This window comes from Galeopterus variegatus, unplaced genomic scaffold, assembly GCF_000696425.1.
Source record: "Galeopterus variegatus unplaced genomic scaffold, G_variegatus-3.0.2 Scaffold572, whole genome shotgun sequence".
In the NCBI taxonomy this organism is placed as follows: domain Eukaryota; kingdom Metazoa; phylum Chordata; class Mammalia; order Dermoptera; family Cynocephalidae; genus Galeopterus; species Galeopterus variegatus.
In genome coordinates this window covers 84,227-105,521 of record NW_007726683.1, presented here as the reverse complement: position 1 = coordinate 105,521, position 21,295 = coordinate 84,227, and the positions used below count along the sequence as shown (strand labels likewise).

Genomic DNA, 21,295 nt, shown 5'->3' with positions numbered 1-21,295 from the left:
AAGAAATGCTATGCATTCTTTGATTTCCCATATACAGAGTACCTAGTGTGTTCCAGGCACTCTTCTAAGATATAGCGACTAATTAATACAGACAAAGCTTTCATAAAGGTGGCATTTTAGTCAAGGGAGGGAAAGACATATACACCATAAGAAAGTAAACAAATAAACAAAATATTTTCAGAATATTAAAAAGCACTATGAAGAAAATAAAACAGAATGATGTGATGCAAATGGCTGGTGGTGAGGGCTGTGGGGTTACTTTATATAAGGATTTCTTAACATTGGGTCTATTGGCATTTGAAACCATATTCTTCATGAATTTTAATCATTAGGGGAGAGGGTTCCTGTGCACAGTAAAATGTTTAATAACCTCCCTGGCCTCTACCCACTAAATACCAGTAGCTCCCATTCCAATCATAACAACAAAAANAAAAATGTCTCCAGCCATTGCCAAATGTCCCTTTTGGGGGGCATAATCTGCCCCAATTGAGAACCACTGTTTTAGATTTAGTGTAAGGGAAGGCTTCTCTGAGGAGGTGACATTTGAGCTAAGACCTGAGTATGCTTTTAAATAATCTTTAGAATGTAGGGAAATGTTTATGATAAAATGGTAACATATAAAATATAACATATTCAATAAAATCTCAATTTTTTTTNATTTTCTAATATATTCTAATTATATACTAATTAAATATATGAGTAGTATGTATTCTAATTAATGTAAATTAAAATTTGAAATATATATTCTAATTCTAATTAATATATAAATTAATACTCAAGATATTTTCATTTCTGTGAAATAAATACAACAATGCGTTTAACATGACAGAATTGTAGGGGATTTTATTTTCTTTGTATCTTTTTATATTCCTCACAGTTTTACAGATACAAATACTGATATTGCTCTCAAATCAAAATAAAAATCAATATGTGCTATAGCACAAAAGAGAAATTTGTAGACTTTCTCCAGGATCAATTGGCTACCAAGAGTGGGGGAGGAATACCAATGGGACATGCTCAGAAAAGCTCTCCTAGGGATGAGTCCATCATCAACTGAAAACCAAGACACCCCGCCTTTAATGTCAGTCGGTTCATCAGTCAACTGCAATTTATTTAATACTTGCTTTCTGCCAGACACTGTGCTGGGTGCTGGGAAATTGAAGATAACTGGAGTATGCATTTCCTCAAGGAGTCCATGACAGAAAGGAAAGGAGAAATACGTCCGCAGTTAATCACAGCACAATAAACTGAAGGAAGGTCTATAATAAGGATATCAGCCCAGACCTCTGGGAGCTCCCAAAGAGAGCAATTAATTTCGACTAGAGTGGGGAGGGGCAGTTGTAGGAAGCTTCTTGCATCGGGCTTTGAGGGATACGTTTGGAAAATGCTATCACTAGTTATCAAATAGGAGATCTGATTTTGAACATACATGCAAAGTGCCTCCTAATCAAATACTAGCAAGATAAATTAACCTGGAGAGAGAAAAGTCAGAAGGGACAAAGGAGTTACACTTCAGTAAAGTATCTCAGCCTCATACCTGAGTGCTGATTTCTAAAGTAGTTTGGGAATGCAAAGGTTGCTGTAGGAATTACAAGACCTAAGTTCAAATACTAGCTCTGCCCCTTACCGGCTGGGTAATTTTGGGCAAACTACTAAAATCTCTCACCTTCCGTCTACTTCCACATTCATAATACAAAGTTGCAAAGTGGTAAGAATACTTTGCAAAACTGTTGCGAGCTTCAAATGTGACAATGCACATAAGAGACTTTAAGTGACATTCAAATAGTTAGGATGAATAAATTGTGATGGTTTTAACATAACAGGGAATATTCTGAATAATTATAGCTTATTTTTAACATTTATATTTAAACACTGATAGTAAAAAAATCAACTGTATGTGTAATACCAATTATGCATGAGTTTATAGCCCGATGGGCTTCATTTATTTTTTCAGAGCTTTAAACCTTCCCAATCCAAGTGCATCAAACTATAAAAACTGCTAACCAATTTTTTTCTTGCATAACATAATCTTTATTTCTTGAGACACTTTTTACAAACATTAAACTGAAGGTAACTGCATAAAAATGAAATGGAGAGTCATAATTGCAAACTGTTTTCATGTCTGAAGAAGATTCAACCATCTCTTAGGAGTGAATTGTACCTTGTTACCAGCTTATGATCTAGCTATAAAAGTATATCACTTAGCCGATGTCTGTCTACAGGTGCAAAGTACAGCAGCGAGCAGAAAACGCAGGTAATTATCTCAAGCAGTTAGGCAAAAAAAAAAAAAGAAACCCAATAAACAAAAACCACTTCAGCCCCCAAAGACAGAAGTTGTTTTGCAGGGGAGGGGGCAGTGTTGAGCCTTCTTCACTTGGCTCTTTCTTACCCTTTAATCCTTTTCACCTTGAACACTCACTGCTATTATTTCTGGAGAAATAATATACTTTTGCTTTTTCTCTCCTTTTAAAAAAGATTTACTAAGGCTGGTTGAAAAGGCTTAAAATGTCCTCTTGTCATAGCCCTTGATAAACATTTCATCTAACATTTTTTGAGGCAGAGTTTTCGTGGAAACGCTGCAGAAGACAAATCAAAACAATGATACATAAAACTGCTACTTTAACTTGAAAGTCTTTAAAGGACATTTTCCAACCAGATCTGACATTTGAATAAAGAAAAAAATGTCTTGGTTATTATACTCATTGATCTGTAATCCTATCTATGATGCATTGTTATGTGAGCAAAAGCAGACTATGGAAGAGAATATACAGAGAGCTCCTGTGTTATACACAAACCCATACACATACCCATGGGGTCCTGAAGGCTATTTTAAGAAAATGTTTCTGATGATTACTGTGATGGGATATACATACTTTCTACTCAATTTTTATTTTGCTTCCCCAGATTTTCAAATTTTAAATAATACACACAAATTGTTTATTTATTGATTGCTTCTTTAATCAAAATAATAAAAAAGGTTGTTTCACCAAAAAAAAAAAAGAAATAAAGTCTAATATATTTATCTCATTTATTCTGTCCCCCAAATTAGACTTAATGAACCCAAGGTTTTGTTTTACCCAATCTAACAGGATGTAGCAATTGAATTCTCAATGTCTACTTATTCCCATTTATTTAAAAAAGGTCAGAATATTTTAAGAAGCCTTCATCCCTCAGCTGGAGAAAATTATCTATTTACCTTACTCACTCATCTTCCAAAAGAGAAAATATGATTTTCTTGAAAAAACAGCTTCTTTGAGTATCAATTACCTCTTATTATGCTTTTGTCAGTGCTAAGGAATCCTTATCTTCCTAATTTTGTTCTGTCTTCAGCCACAGTATCAGTTCTCAAATTTTACTCAATATAAGAATAATAGTGATCAACCTATCTAGAAAAGGTGATTCTGACCTTTTCTAATGATTTTCATCATGTTTGATTATGTTGAATGATTTCCTATATTTTGTATATCGTGTTATTACCTGCCAAGCTGTGGAGAATATAGTCACATATCCTGACAGCAACAGAAAATCACTTCTGACATTTGCATGAACTTTACAAAATTCTCATACAAAGCAAAAAATGTTTTTTCTCTATAGTGTCACTTCAGTTAACTACTTTTACTAACCACAATAATTTGTTAATGGTTTGGTAGCCTATATCTTGAGATGGCGCTTGTTTCCTTGATCTGATTTCAACCACAGACAATTACAGTAGTTAATTCTAAGCAGGAGCATAGTTTAAATCCAAGAGAAAATATAATTCAGCATTATAGCTTAAAGACGGTCCATTCTCGTACATCTGAAATACATACTTTAAACGTTTTGGTCTAGAACTAAAATTAAAACCACCCTTCCTTAAAGGCTTCTGGAGTTTACTTCTCACAAGGAAAACTTAGCAACAAGCTATGTGTTTCAAAATTTGGCAACAGAATGGTAGGTTAATAAGGAACAGGAGAATGGGTAAAAGTGGGCCATTGATTTTTGTGTGTGTACATAATGTATGTGTATTCTGCTTTGCTTTTTCTAATGAGTAACATGATCAGAAGAATATTGTTCAAAACATCATTTTGATTAATGGTTGATAAGATGTCTTGGAGAGGGTAGTCACCACAGTTCAGAGCAATGACTACTGAAAGAGTCCAGATGTGAGGGCACAGAAGATTGTACCTGAGTGGTAGTGATGGAAATGAAAAAACAGACATGGACTTGATAGATATTTAGAAGGGAAAATAAATAAGAACTAGTACGTCATTGGATGGAGGGATGGAGCAAGTCAAAGCATAGTTTTAAGCCTTGGGAACTGGAAAAATGACAATACTATGAAGAGAAATTGAATCATGAATTCTCCAGGGATAGCCAGAGTTCTCCAGTTTGGGGAAAAGAATGAGGAGCTTAGTAGAAGCAGGCATAATAGTTCAAAGGATTTGGCTGGTAACCCAAATAAAATGTCCCCTAGCCAGTCACACGTGTAAGACTGTAATGTGTGATGACTGTGGGCCTCTGGAGGACCAAGACTATTTGTTATTCTTTGAATTGCCCAGCGGTCAGCACAGGACAGGGCTTGCCATTTATGCTCAATAAATGTTGCCTGGCTGGCTGGCTACACAAAAATTTAGGGGTCAAGTTCATACAAAACAATGAAATTTTGATTGTGCACAAATATGACTTTCAAGGGTAGGGTAGAAAGAAAGGAAATAAGAGGACAAAGTCTTAAAAAATAAATATATTGAAGGAGCTGGTGGAAAAAAAGAAGCTGATAACAGAGACAGGCCAGGCAGTCAGAGAATTCAACCAGAGAGAGGGGGGGGTGAAAGAGAGAGAGAAAGGTGGGGAGGAAATTTAAGGGGAGGGAAGAGAGGGAAGAGAAGAGAAGGGAAGGGAAAGAAATAGGAAAAGGAGAGGAAAAAACAGGGATAGAATCAGAGGAGCCAGGGAAGAAGCTATGCTACTTATTCATCATTTGAATGCTGATATCTATAAAAACTCAAATAGAGAATACGTGGGATGCAAAAATTCCAAAGTCACATTTAGTGAGCAAAAATGAAAATCATTAAAATGTTCCCTTAATAACTTAAAGTAAATAAATTAATAGTCCCTGTCACATTGATTCATCTATTGCATGTGGGTACTCAATAAATGTTAATTGAATTAAATTAATAACATTTGCTCAATGGTAATAAAAAATTAATTAACTATCTTTTCTGTTACTTAAGTTTATGCTCATTGGTTCTTGCAATTACTTCTAGCCCAAACATGAATTTTCTATTTCACTAACTTTCAAGATACACTTTAATTTTTTTGCTTAGAAATATAAAGGAGCTTCTAATTTTTGTCCTAATTTTGGTTTATTTTTTCCTATTGAAAAAAATTATTTTCTCCAAGTTAATGTCAGGAACTATGTATAACATCCCAAATATAGTTTCATGCGTTTCTTATTTAATTCCAAAATAGTTTTCTCTGCAGAAAATGTGGTATGACTTTCTATGTGTTCCTCCTTTTAGCTTATGCTACTTTACAATACTTTGGGTACAATGTCAAATAACACAGTAAAAGAAGGAATCTGGGGGAATTATTGTTAGCATTCCATCTATAAAAGATGGAAGATGTCAGTAATACTCACCCAAAAATTATGACTCACTTCAGATGTCAGAATTCTGGATTGAACAGACTGGGTTCTGCAATGTGTGTAAGTCAGATGATTTTCTAATGAGCAACAAATAGTTCCCACTGGAGAATGAAAAAAATAAAAATACAAACAGAGATATAGAATTAAAATAACTTTATGAATGGCAGTTTAACTTCTCCATAAAATTTTCTCAGTACAAGCCTAGTGTGCTCCAAATGGTTGCTTAATGTAGCAAGCCACTTACATTCAAAATGCTATACATAAAATTGTCACAAAATTAAAAAGAGAATCATATACCACTTGGCTGTATACCGTATTCTCCGCATGTTCTTACATTTCAGTAACCTCTATCCAACTCTTTTTTTTTTTGTTACTGGATTACTTTGTGTAAAAGCAATTTAAATTACATGCAGTCTGACTATGTGTGATAATTTGAACTGATTGCTAATTAATTCTGTTAAGTAAATAGCTGCCTCAATCTCTATACTCATCAAGGTTTCGTTATCTATCAGCTCTTTCTGAGCTGCTCTCTAATGTACAGGATAAAGCAGCTGTAACTGAACAGGCAGGATTCCCTGAGTGTGCAAGAAGGTACTTTTGCGTTTCAAAGACTGCTCGGGGAAAGGCGGGACTGTGAAACTAAGTTATTTGCAAGGCTTGATATTGGGTAGGTGACACAGCACAGGGTTTAGGGTGAAGAGGGTTTTGCTAATGTGCGGGCTCAGCAGTTAAGAAGCCAAGAGAAAAGTGAAGAATAAATCAGAGAAAATGATGTATAATATGAAAGAGAGAAGGATAGGAGCAAAGCTTTCGGAATCTACCAGGTCTAAGTCTAAATCCTAATTCTATGATTGACTAATGAGGAGGCCTTGGGCAACTTACCTAAATAAACTTTCTAAGCTTCAGTTACCTTCATTCATCTAACTGGGGATGCCAATTCATACATTTCCCATCTGTTCAAGGAGGCTAACAATATCCACCTCCTAGAGTCTTTGTGATGCTTACATTCAATAAGGTATGTAAATGGTAACTTATGAGAGTGCTTCAAAAAGTTCGTGGAAAAATAGAATTAAAAGATAATACAAATCTTTCCACGAACTTTTTGAAGTATCCTCGTAGATCTTGACATAAATGCATGCAACTTTGTGTGGGTGTGAGTGCACGTGTGCATGTGTAGAGCAGTGGTTTCTCAGTTAGGGTGATTTTGTCCCACAGGGGAAATGTGGGCAATGTCTACAGACATTTTTGATTGCCACAAACTAGGGGGACAGGTGCTACTGGCCTCGAGTAGTAGAGAACAGGGATACTGCCAAACATCCCACAATCTCTCCACTTCAAAGAATTATCTGGTCCAAAATATCAATACTGCTCTAAGGCATAATTTGAAGGTGCATCTCTTTGTGATATTAGCTGGTCACTGAGTGCTTTGATAACCAAGCAAGAAAAATAACTAATTATTATTTTCATCATCATCATTATCATTCTATCATTAACTTGGTGAATCCTTCTTGGGTTAGAGGAAGCCTAGAGTTTCCCAGTCTGTTGAGTCCACTCTATTTCAATATTCAATATTCAATACTACTTTACTTGCTGCCAACAATAGATGTTTTTCCTGAGCCCCTTTTTCTGTCAATACTTTCAGGGTGGATCAAAATGCCACCAAGAGAACCAAGAGATTTAAAACCAGCGGCATAAGGGAAATGAAGTAAAAAATTAAATATTGCTGAAAACGAAGGCTGTTTGGAGAATCAGAAATATATAAGAATGGCCTAACGCAATTGTGTGTACCAGACTACTAGCTCTAGTGCCAGTTAGAGAGCGACTGTTTAATGATTCATTTCTGAAAACCACTGATGCACAGTCCATGGTTATTCTCTCTCTCCTTGACTCTCAAAAGCGGAAGGGCCCTAGGGCAGTGGTTCTCAAATTTACCTGCATGTTGCAATCACCTGGGAGATTCAGAAATCCCCCAGGGACCGTGATTTAATTGTCTGCTGGGAAGGAGAGCGCCTGAGACTTAAAAAATTCCAAATATCTAAAAGATTTCCCAGGGGACTCTAGTCAGCAGAAAAATCTGGGAACTACTACCCTAGGAGGTAGGACCAATAAAGATTTCCATCTATCCCAGGAAAGAATCAAGTTTGGAAAGGACAATGAAGATGGACTCAGCAAAAACATTTTTCTTGCACTGAGCTGCACAGACGTGGTATAATCAAACCAGGTTGCCAATTGTATTGTTGACTGCAGTCACTCAATGACCATTCTTGAAACAACTAGGCATTGGGCTAGCAATGGGAACACAATGCCACAGAACACATCTTCGCCACCTCCCACCAGTGCTGCAAAATCACCGGGACCGTTGTTTGTTCAAGTCTTAAGATATCCCTGGGAAATGGCCTTGGCTGCATGTTTAAGAATACCTTCTTTTGTTAATGCTTTTCTTGATCTTAGGACTCTGCCTAATGGGTGTAAGTTATAAATGAACTGCACTGCTATGCAGTCTGGTCCTCTCTTTAACATGATTTCATGGGATGCTCCTCTTTCATGTAATTAATATTGTAACTTAAGCAGTTATTTCTTTGCTAACTTGTTTGATGGTCAGGAAGGCCAGGGACCATGCCTGTCTTAGTCATGACTATATATCCAATGTCCAGCCCAGTGCTTGTTACCTAACAGACCCCCAATTATTATGTGGAAATGAGTGAATGACTACAGGAGCTCCAAAACACATGAAGCACTTGGGCCTTCTTAGCCTTCTCTATGCCTCTCTAAACCAGAATCTCGGTCAAGGACTTTGCTACAAGTTCCCTGAATATCTCTAACAATTGTGCCAGGTGGTTACGTGGAAATAAAGCACATTCCCGAGAAGCACACCCCGAAAGCCATATAGGCTGTCACCTGAATAGGGACCTAACAAATGCCAAGGCAGAGAAAGAGGTAGCAACTGACAGTCTTCAGGGCAGAAGTAGGAAAGAGCTTATAGACTACTCATCTATATACACCCTCTTATACAGAAGAGGAAATTGAGGTCTGTGGAAACAAAGAATGAAAGTGACTTGATCAAGATCATGTCAATTACTCAGCAGTACTGTCCAGCATTTAAGATCCTTTTGCTGCTTTTCAGGTCCACAATACACTATGACAGCATGCTGAAAACATACTACCAGATTTTGCTGATCCAAGTAAATGAATTCCTTGACTCTCTCCTCTCATCACCAAAAAAATAAATAAATAAACCCACCATAGTAGAAATAATTGTCACGAATTACTATGATAGGCAAAACTTATAATGTGTATAAAATGTTATGATGATTGTACTCTTCTATTCTTATATTTTTATTCAAAATTATCTGTCTTAATAATGCTTCATTCTTTTCAATAAGACATTATTTTTTAAAAGTCTGGAATGTGAAATTTTCTGCAAATGTCCGTTCTTAGATCACTAGGTCATGTAAACTATAGTGGGTTTTTGTATGTGTTTTCTTTTTTTGTCTAGATACGCAACTCACAAATGAAAACCATGCAGACGAGAAACCCATTAATGCTATCGTTATAAATTCAGTATCCGAATTCAATATCACAGATGGACCAGCCAAGGAAACCCCCAATGAGAAAAAACTGTCAGAATCCAGCACATCACTGTCCTCCCTTGAAGAATGCCAAACGAAATTTTCTTACCTCCAAACTGATACTTCAGTTCATCAGAGAGACACTGATGGTATGTTTCTCAAAATTCAACCCGTCTCTAAATAAAGCTCCCCAACCCCCAGCCCCTGTAAAATCATCACATATGCTGTTAGAAAAGAAAAAAAAGTCTTTATGAATATTAAACAGGAAGACTTTGATTTGAAAACCCTGGTGAATGACATATGTCAAGGTCACTTTGCAGTTATGAGGTGCTTGGCAGATTGTTTGCTCTCAAAGCTGGGAATCAGAGGCAATGTGCTTTAAATAGCTGGGCTGGGGTGTAATCGTTCTTGCTACAGGGCTATGAAGTGGATAAAGAAAAATGGCAAACTTTCTTCTCTTCTCAGATCTGGGACTATTCAGCCTGTGACTCTAGGCAGAGAGGAGGAGAGGAAGGCAGAGTGAAATAATATTAAGATGCTGGAAATATATAAATATAGACTGTAAAATATCAAGATGCTTACATCAGCAATCTATGAAAATGGGTTGGTTCCTCTAGGTAATATCACTTCTTAGGCATTCTGATCAGTGCGATCTAGACCAAGCCATCTCTGTATATAACATAAAGGGCATGTTCCATTTGCAAAGCCAATTTCAAGTTAATTTGATGCTAAATGATCAGCACGATCAAGTTCAAAATCATGGACTCCACACCAAGACACATGGAATTTTACTCAGGTTAACTTTGCAGTGAACTTTACAAGAGACATAAACCATTCGAGAATTTTGTAGTGTTCAGTATCTACATTTGCATTTAAAGAAAGCCTGGTGTTTCTCAAAAAAAAAGTAACAGGATATCATTTCTGGCTGACATTTAAATTCGTATTTATTTTTTGAAAATAAAAACAAATTTTTAAATAAACTTTGTATAAAAGCACCTTTGGAATTATATCACCTCTGAAGTTTATTGACTTTATAAAACTGAACAGGATTTTTTTTTTTTTATCATCTCTGGATCTCAGTCTCTCAATTATATAATGGGGCCTGTAACACACCGTGGGGTATTTTGAGGATCAAATAAAATAACATGTGAAAAGCACCCAGTACAGAAACTGGCACATAGTACGTAATCAATTTTATCTTTTATTCCAATTACAGTTTTAGAAAGTAAGGAGAGGGAATATTTCTAACACGTGTTATATACAAAGGCACTTCAAAAAGTTCATGGAAAAATAGAATTGAAAGATAATACGAATCTTTCTATGAACTTTTTGAAGTACCCTCATATCTGTTATCTTGTGCAAATGGTGTCATGAATGCTTTAGACCAGAAACTACAGACTTGACTGCCTATGGTTGCCAGGACAGAATGTGAACAATGAAGTAAGCTGGAAGTTAGCAATAGGGATTGATGAGGACTGTGGCAGCTCGCGAGCACAGGTCTCACCTAAAGGTCACTGCTTCTACTCAGCTCCAGCTGGTTGCTGCTGGAAGGAAATATAGAGTTGCCAGATCTTGAAGTTTTCCAGGAAAATCCAGAAACCAGGAATGTTATGTGAATTTTAAAAATTTTCCAGTGTTGATAACTAGTTCTATTTATTTCATGAAGCCCAAGACAGCCCAACAACACATTTTTGGGCCAGCGTTCACCTGTAGACTACCAGGTTAGGGCCTCGAATCCAGGATGATGCTCAAGTTTCTCGCTTTGGAAGAGGTCAGTGCCAGGCAGGAAAACAAGTAATGCAGTAGAGTTGGCTGTAAAAGCATTTTAATGCTAGAGAATTTTATCAGATTGTACCAGGGATGCCCAGATATTGCTCATTATGTGTTTCAGGCTGGCCATCCCAGAATTAGGAATTTCCATTGCACATTTTCAGACAGTAAAACACGGTGTTTCTCCAGAACCATTTGGATCTGTGCTAGCAGGGATCCTGGGAGAATGAGAAGGGTGACGCCAACTCGCATAATACCTGAGCCTTGTATTCTCAGGGAAAGGCCCAAATGACTACACTGCTTGGGTAAAGGGCATAAAGAAATATCATGATTTGTAAGAATGAATATGCTAATAATAAATAAAACTTTAAGATAAAAATAGTAAAAAAATAAAAAGATAAATAAAAATGGCAACTGATAATCAAGAGCTTCATGCGGAAAAATAACAGATTACTCTTTGTTCAGAAGAGCAAAGCAGATTCATTAGGATAATTAAATTAGGTTGTCTTCTGAAGGACTGGGTTGAGGCCACTACAACTCAGGAAATACAGGTTTTAAGCTGATGGCATAGGTAATAGTCCATCCACCCTCTCTTGCCCACCTTGTGAAAAATCTCCCCAATGAGGTAAGAGCTTTTGGTACCTGGATAAAAGAGAAAGTAAAAAACCCAGTGTAAGGCCCATAAATAGTGACAAGAAACTCTCATTGTCCTGAACAGCAAACACCAAGGAAATCAAGAGTTAAGTCAGACTCACTTCATTTTAGAGAATTTTTGATAGTAATTAATTTAAGGATGCAGAAATTGAGAGCTGGGGTCATTGTTCGTACTGAGATAAATACAGAAATATCTTTCAGGAACAGCAGGGAAAACAGAAGGGGAAAGAGAAGATTGCATCCACTTTCATGTAGTTTGTGGTTAATTTATTTTCAAATGTATAAATGAGTGCATAGGAATGGATGCTTAATTGCTAATATCTATTATTTATATACATTGCCCCACTTAAAACAGGATGGAAAAGCTTCGCACATGCAGATTTTGTAAAATGTGTTACATCCATTAACACAGTTCATGGTGTGTGCTCTGATGGGGATTTAAAAGGATCTCTACTGCACATCACACACTATGTGCTGCAACATTACTTTATTATTAAATTGTGGTTCATTGTGTGTGGTCCCTTTCCTGAATAAAATGAAAAAAGTCCAGAGAACTGTGTCCCTGCTTCTGTTTCCACATTCTTCAGATTTCAAAATCATCTCTGTAGATAAGAAAATCAGGAATACACATGATATTAGAAAACAGGCCCCTTCAAAAATAATCCTGAGAATATACCTAATTGATGTATAATTTTGAATTTGAGACGTCTCATTCAGGTGGAAGAGGAAAATCATAAATACAAGATACCTCAAAAGAATAGTCTTAATTACACCATGGACTACTGAATAAAATGATTACATTTTCTACACTGTAAATTTCATACAATTAAATGCAGTAGTGTCACCTTATAAAATGTTTCAATTTTATAATTATTTCAGTTCATTTGCTCAGAAAAAAAACATAAGCACAAATTTACTAAGTATCACCCAAATCTAGTCATGCTAGTTCTAAAGAATTGACTTGAATGTTAGTTGTGCTTGTCTGAACTTAAATAGATCTTGACATATTTAAGTAGCTATTAAAATTGATAACATCAGGGATGATACCCCAGCTAGAGAAAGGCATTCAGTCACACTTTATTTGTTCCCATTCTATGGTACAGACTTTTTTTTTTTTTTTACACAAACTTAATGTTGGGGGAGTGGGAATCAATTTTTGTACTTCTGGACCAAAAACTTGTAGTAATCAGTCGGAGCTATTATATCATGAATCTCCTTACGATGCTGAATTCTCTGTGATAGCACATTAACTGTTAGAATACTGGGTTGGGGCCAGGTTCATTTTTCCTCTTTTTTCCCTTACTGTGTTTTGGGAGAGGAAGAAGAGTGTTTACTTTTCTGGGGTCACTTCTAGAAGGATTCTTGCTACTTTGGTAGCAGAAGGTGTGTTCCTGAAGTTGAGGAATGCTTCAGCAACTACAGTTGTCCCTCCCCTTCCCCAATCATGGGCATCAAGGTGGCAAGGCCAAAAGCTGGGAGGGCGAGGTAGGGTAGTACAGGTCCATGACCAAGAGGCCGACCTCAGGTAGTTTTGTGGAGCTTCTTGCATTGTTACATTTTCCACTACAATGAAACACGATCCTTTCTAATGAGACAGATTCTCCCTCTTAATTAGCCAATCCCCAGTTGTACATTTAGCACCTCTGGAAGCTGCCTCATTCTTTAGTGTCATTAGGGTATCACTGAGCACATTACAGCCTCCATGTCCCAAAGGTACCCTAGCGGGGTAAAAAGGAAATGAAACAACCCTAAGGGTTTTCATCATGGCTTCTTGCTCACAGCCAAACAGCACTTTTGGCTGTATGGACTTCAGGTCTCTGATCCACCTTAAACCTTCTTTAATCCAGGTTTAAGAAGTGGAAGAGCCAGACGCACACTCTGATAGCAGAGATCAGAGCCTGTGCCAGGATGCCAGGTGGTTCAACAGAGGATATTTAATATACGAGGGACTTGTTACAAAGGTATTAAAAGAGTTGAAAAGCCAAACACGGTGAACAGTGAGGGAACTCGGACATTGACAATGACAGCAAGGCTCTACCGCCTCTTCCTTTGTCCCCCCCGGCCCCAGGGCCCTGGCAGACTTCTAGCACTGCATTAGCTTGTAGACCACTAGTAACTAGCCATCATTAGATGGACTGCTAGTACCTGGCATTAGCTGGAGCCACAGAGGGATGGGCTGTTCAGAGAGAGAGAAAATCAAGATCATACAGCCACTGTCTCAGACACCACCCAAGCAGAGAGAAGGGAGGAGAAACACCCAGGGTTTTCCCTTCCTCCCATCCTCCTGGTTCCCACTGCAGCCTCCTGTTGGCTGAATCTAGCCAGAAGCCACTAAGGGAAACTTAGACAAAGACAATGTACTTTGCTGGTCTCGGGAATGCAGAGCAGAGCAGGGTAGGAGGAGGGAATTGAGGAGAAAGCAGGCCATCAGTAAGCTGGCGATGTCCCGCACCGTGCTCAATGGTGACAGAAACAAAGTGCGAGAGTGTTAGGGCGGGCGGCCAGCTTTGCAGTTAAAAGCTCTGGAGAAGTCAGTCTGGGTGCAAATCACAGCCACACCTCTTCCTGTGTTTCCTGGGGCATGCCTCATAATGTCTCGGAGCTGTGGTTTCCTCATCTATAAACAAGGATGATAACAGACTCGACTCAGGGTTATGGCGAGGCCTGTGCGAGATGCACATGAAGTGCAGAGGACTGCAGATTGGCTTTAGGTGAAACAGTTGGCACATATAACAGGAGCATAGGGAGCATGGGCTTTGCATCTAGAGAGACTTAGATTTAGGAGGAATTAAGACAGTCAGTGACAATCTCTGAACCATAGTTCTTTTATCTAAAAAATGGGATTATGGTATTTACCTCTTAGAATCATTCATTGATTTATTCATTTAACAAGAGATATGGCTTTCTTGTCTCTTGCAACTTAGATTTGAGTAGGAGGAGAAACTAACAACTACCTAGTTAGTTTAATGCCATCATGACCTGTCAGTGCTATAAAGAAAAAGCAGGGTTCTATGAGTTTCAACAAGGATATGATTTAGAGGGAAGGTGTTTTAAGCTAAAGACCTAAAGGTTTGAATAGGAGTTGGGTAACATTGAGGGAGGGGGGTGCCACATAGGCAGAAGGCACAGCATGTGCAAAGGCCCTGAGCTAGGTGCATTCCAAATATTGAAATTTATCCAATGTGGTGGGAGTAGAGTGAATAAGGATTAAAGTAGCCTGAGACATCAGAGAAATAGGCAGAAGCCCAATCATGCAGGGGCTTGTAGGCTATGGCAAGGAATTGGGAGTTTACTCTAAGGGGAGAATGAGTTGTTCTAGTTTAGGATTATAAATATCCAAGGAGATGATGAATTTGAAATGGACTGACATGGAAGCAGAGTGTCCTAGACAGGAAGCTATTACTGTTGACCTGATGATGGCTGATGGTGACACTGGAGGTGGTCAGAGGCCTGTGGGTTTCAAATACAAATCTGAGGTTGAATCAGCAGGACTCAGTGATGAGTGGGATGGGGAGTGCATGATAAGGAAATAGAAAATGACAAAAGATGACCCCCAAATTCATCTGGCTGTTCAGGAGACATTTGTGAGAGAATACTGGAGGAGGGGCAAGCTTATGGGATGGGGAAGGAGGGAGATACAAAATGCAATTGGGCCTTGGTAAGTGAGATGTTTCAAAGACACTGCAGAAAGGACGTGAAGTAGGCAATCAGATACATGGCCGACTCTTTTGGATGGGCTGGAGAAGGGGTGCTGATCGTGGAATATGACTTGAATATCATGTTTATTAAACATTAAAGCCCCAGGAAATAGTGCAGGCAAGGGAAAATATACTCATTCAGGAGAAGGGAAGTCCGACACTTTTCAAACAGTTGCAAATTTTCCCCTGAACTGCTTATGTTACTTTAGTGCAAACAGAAATTGGCCATATGCAAAACAGTTTTGCCTGCTCATGTAGAATGATTTAATATGCCTTTTAGGAAAAGTGTGGAACACACTTGAAAGTACGGAAAAATCTGTTTTCAATTCATTAATGTTACCATGTTTTTTTTGGGCAAGAGGCTCTGCCTTTTAAAATCAAATAAAAAGAACTGACTTAGAAATAGAAAAAAAATGGGCTCTATTCTCAAGGGCAAAATAGGGAGATGGAAGGAAATAAATACCAATTTGGCCAAAGGATTAGGCCAAAATATTTTTTGTAAATAAACTCTATGGTTTACATCAGAAGTGAAGACCTCCAGAGTCTGCCAACTTGAGGAGACATTGACAAGAGCAGCTGAGCCAAAAGGTCATATGCCCTCAGGAAATTATAAGGCCACTTTATAAACAGGGTTTTCACACTGATGAGAAACACCAGCTCCTATCCTTAAAGTCACCCTGCATCTTACCCTACTTACCTCCAAACCAAACTTTCAGACTTGCGCGTGTAAACGACAGGATCCAGAGGGATCATTTTTATATGGGCATAAACCTCAGTAAGTCTCTTGAGGCTTCAGCCTGAAGAATCATGAAATATTTTCTTGGAATATTTTCTTCTAAGAACCTCTTCTTTGTCAGGGGCTGCTATAGTAACAGTCTTGGCATTGGTAAAACTCGATGAGGTTGCATGCCCCACATCTTTGACCACCAACACGCCCTCTTCTGAAAAGCACAGGCAAAATAGAGTCTATGCACTATTACTAACTGACTCCTGAATTTTTGTGGGTAGTTTGTGGTGACTTATGAGATATGGGTGAGTTGGCCACATGCTAGAAGCTGGCTCTAAGTGAATAAAAATCCACCAAGTCTGGCAAAGAGATGAATATGTGCACCATAGAGGTATTGTGGAGTATGCTGTCTATAAATACTGAGTAATGGTCACAACACCTGCAACAATATACGGTAATTAAACTAGTCATAAAAGTCCTGGTGTGGTTCTTTACCACCATCTTATTGGGAAGAAAGGAAGGGAGAGTAAGAGGGAGGGAGAAAGGAAAAGAGAATGGAAATAAGAGAGAGAGAGACAGAGAGTATCAGAGAGAGGAAAGAAGATTTCTGTTTGCCTGTAATCAGGACTCACTTTAGAACTTTATATAGTTTTTATAAGAAATTAAAATGGCATTCTATAAAATTCTTGTTCCTTTTCACAGCACATTCCCATGCTTTCCCTGTCTAAAAGATGAACAAGTATATGAATAATAAAAGAAAAAAGGTTTCTGGAATATTGTTAGAATGAACGTGGCTATCAGAGCACTTAGACTATAGCACATGAGCAAAATCTCTTCTATATGCGCATACAGTCTCCGCTGACTGTGCAAAAACCAAAAAGTTATTAACATTCTTACTGGGGGGAAAATAGATCCTTACAAAAGTCAAATTTTAATCAATTGATAAGCCCATCTAGAGGGGAGGGGAAATTTTTCTCCAAATTCAACCATCATCAATCTTCAGATTACTGATTTTAATTATTTCGATGATATATCACATGAACAATTACATACCCTTTTACAAAACACATATTTTTGAGACTCTTTCAACTTTAAAAAAAGTATAATTTTAACAAGAGAACTGCTACATCTTCTAACTAATTCCCTTTATGGAAACAAAAAATATAATAATCTATAACACATCGCAGCTGTTTGGCTAGAATTACCAATTACCTTCAATGCCTTAGAGATACTTTCCAGATTTTTACAAGTCTGCATAGTAAATTTTTAAACCAATTTTCTTAAAGAGGATTGATAAGATTTAAAGTCATTTAGGCATTTGATGACGTATTTCATTTAAAGAACTTGAATATAAAAATCAAGGCTTTACATAACTGAAGGAAAACAGAGACAGGGATTAAAAATAAAACCCAACCCAAAAAGCTGTGATTATTTAAAAAGCATTTATATTAAGTTTTGGAATGTGCTTTTCACTTGTATTTGAATATGGGTGTGGTGCATTTATGGGAATCCATGGCTAACAAGTAACAAAGCCTGGTGACGAGAAGCAGGACATTTGTATAAAAGTTTCTCCTTGTCCCCAACTCTAATTGCTCCCTTAGCTGTCTGCATTTGGGGAGGCCCTGCTATTTTTCAGACAGCTGCAAGGTTTCCAGATAGGTAGCTAATTGATTGGCTTCCCAGCACCTCTGTGGGCAAAAAGTAAATAAAGCAGTTTAGGGAAGTGACAGCACTTTAAATAACCAGATTATGGATAATCAATAGGAAATGCTCAGGAAGTTAATAAAGGATTTACTTTAGTAGAGTTAGCACTGGCATGGGGGTGGGGAGCTCAAGAGAATAACAGTGCATATTACCCCTACTGTGGATAAACAAGAGAGGGCAATCAAGTCATCAAGGAAACCACCACACACGTCTGCCCTTCATGGATGCCCCCATATGTGCCACCATTAATTTTCTTTCTTCTTCTTTAAACAGAGGATTGTGCCTCCCTCATCCTCGCCTGTCTGTTTTGCCAGTTTTGGGACTGTCTGCTGATGCTCCCCGATATTTGCGAAACAGTGTGTACCAACTTCTGCTGCCCCTCTCACAGGTATCACCACACCTCGGATGAGGACCACTCTCGGAATGACTGCAACTGCAACTGTGACATGGACTGCAGCCTTTTTGAATCTTGCCACGAGACCAGCGAGTGTCTGGAGCTGGCCATGGAGATCTCAGAAATCTGTTACCGCTAGCACAACGAGGTAACCACGCTCCGGCAGTCGTTTTGGCCACACTGGGAAATTCCATTACAACAACACTGTGATTTCCATGTGCTGAAATGCAAGGACTATACACATTTCTTGGATGCTATAGGCCATTTTTATTCTGCACCTGTCTGGGAAAGCTAGTATTGTCAACTCAATGGTCTTATTCCAAATTCCACAAACGCATGGCTCGCTGAAAAATAAGATTCTTGATCACATGTGATGAACAAATCTTAAATACCTCTTAAATGCCACAGGTACAAGATGTTTCTTGACTAAAAAATAGCATGCTAAACCACTCTGTTATTGCACTCATCAGCTTGCATCATGGATTCCACCTCATTCACAAATTCAGGACAAATTAGTGCATTCTTTCAGAATTGACATACATTAGCTTGTCTTCCTAATGGACTCATGCATAAACATGATGCATTGTTGGTTATTATTAATAATGTATTATATAACCTCATTTTGTAATTAAAAATTTATTTATACAGTCCCTTAAAATTCACTTATATGTACAGTTTAGCTAGGAAAGGGAATTAAATGAATTAGAAACCATGTTCCTATAATTACAACAGATGTCTCTAAAACATCTCCAGTGAATTTTGAATATGGTGTACTTCAAGAGAGTGCTATAATTCTAGAGCATCTTATTATATGTCTATGACTATGTCATAACAGGTTATGCATATTCTTAATTTGTTACAGAAATGTTCTTTATTCTTATAAGCATAAATGGGAATTCTGTGCAAGTTTCAAGAAAACGACCTTGGATAATCAATTCTTCATTATCCTCATTTCTGTTTGTCAGGTACGATAAGCAACAGGATATTAAGACAAAAATCAGTTCATTTTACTAAACTATCACATGCATAGGCACCCAAAAGAAATACACACGCAGGTCCTTATTCAGCACCAAGTTTCCTAATACAGCATGTACTTCAGAAACCATAGATTTTTTCTTTTTCTAATAACTAATAATTATGTTGAACTCTTCTTTACACTTAGAATTTTTTTAAAACACTACATATGTGATATAAGCTGGAAAGCAATTTTCAACTCAAATTAAAACAAACAATTTAAGGGGAAAACACATTCAGGTTGACGTTACTTAGGGATCTTATTTACTTTCTGTAGGCATGATTCTACAGTCACTACACAAATACATTGGCTCCTTAATATGTGCTTATCCAAGGATACTTCAAAATGCCCATGGAAAATAGAATTAAAAGATAATGTGAATCTTTCCATGAACATTTTGAAGTACCCTTGTATATTCAAATGGAGATATCTTAATATATTCATTGAATGTAAAAAAGCATAATGTATCAATCACCAAAGAAGAGAAAAGCAAAATAGAGAGCTGAGGGAATTTTTTTATGATCTAGGGAAACAACAACAAAAATGCCCCAAATACCTGTGTTTATCTGACTCAGGTAATTTCAGGAAAAAGCAACATTTGTTTTATTTCTGTAGTAAACTAGCACATTTTTCTAATCTGCAGTGAATTTCCCCAACGTTGAAAACTATGAATCTTAAAAAAATATTTTTAAGCTGCCACTAACAAGGTATCTACCCACTCCTGCCATGCTCCTGACAGTGCAGTGCGCTCCTGGTGAATGCCAGCTTTGCTGATCTTTGGCTATCTTGTTATTTACAAACCACAGAGCAAGCGAGTGCCCCACTCCCCTTCTCAAACACTTCAATCTCTCTGCTTTGCAGAAGCTCCAAGAGACAGCTCTATATTAGATGCATAGAATTTGCACATCAGTAGGGGGAAAAAAGTAGACTCGTAGAACAGGAAGGGAACCTAGGACTATTCTTATCCAACATTCTCATATTTCATAAGAGAAAACAGAGGCCCCCAAATCTGACTTATTTAAGACCACACAGTGAGTTAATGGCAGTGTCAGGAACTCTAACTTGGCATCTGATTTTCTGACTCCACCTCACTACTCCATAGTCCTTCACTACTTAGTCCAGCTGGTACACAGTGGTACAGCTGTTACAGTGATTAAAATACTAAAATACTACCAGACTGGCTCATAAACGTTTGTTGCCTTGAATCTCCTCAGTGCTTTCTCTACCCCCCAGCCACCCTGGCCCCTCTCAGAGCACCCACCCCTCTACCCATAGTCTAGAGACTGAAGGAAGAGCACCTGGACCTGCAGGGGGTCTCTGGACCCCTATCCCAATAATATGATACCCGGTGGTGTTGATCAGGCCATGCTAAACAGTTGTTAAATATTTTGACCATCAGCCCCTTTATTCTTTCTAATCTACATACCCTCAAATTATGAAAAGACTATGCATTTCAAATGAGAATTGAATGCTTGTCAGTTAGAGACATAAAAATCACCAAGTCTCATTTTATAATGTGGTCAGAATACTACAAGATCTTTCTGTGGCCTTGGTTTCCACGGTTTGTTAACTTCATTCCTCACTTTCAGAATTCACTGTGCTATAACAGAAAGGATTGGTTATACAAAGTGTGAAATTTCCTTTCTTTATAACCAATAATAAAACATCATCCTTTTTGCAAACGTGAATGGCTCTTTCAATTGAATTCTTATACAAAAAAAACATATGCAGCTGAGAAAATACAATTGTAGAGGTAAGACAGCTCAAAGAGGGATGTGGTTATTGATTAAGTACTAATATCAGAATCTGTGAAGGCTCAGATTTTCTGCAATGATGAAGCCCTGTGATTACAAATAAAGATAATGTTGTTCTTTAAGGTGGTGCTTCTTAGGGAACAGAGTATTCTGATTTAAGGAAATGCACTAGAATAAAAGAGATTTGAGAACATACAATCTTTAAAGAGAATGGAGAACAAAGATTTTTTTTTTCCTACAGCAATATACTCATATAGCTACATAGTCTTTGCTTTGCCCAGTGGATTTTTATAAAACTATTGCTTCCCTAAAAGCCCACAAAATATGGAAAGCAATGAAGAAACGAAGTTACATTTAACTTGCTAATGAAATTTTCCCACTACATAA

General features: G+C 37.6%; 1 protein-coding gene across 1 annotated transcript in view; it reads left to right on the top strand.

The window, feature by feature from the left end:
• The window catches only part of LOC103588452 (myoD family inhibitor domain-containing protein-like), a 110,581-nt gene extending 89,739 nt beyond the window's left edge, over positions 1-20,842 (top strand). Inside the window, exons 4-5 of the mRNA XM_008570128.1 lie at positions 9,120-9,341; positions 18,019-20,842. Coding sequence (XP_008568350.1) covers positions 9,120-9,341; positions 18,019-18,278 — 482 coding nt within the window. The 3' untranslated portion in view covers positions 18,279-20,842. The remainder of the gene's footprint in view (positions 1-9,119; positions 9,342-18,018) is intronic.
• The last annotated feature ends 453 nt before the right edge of the window (positions 20,843-21,295 follow it).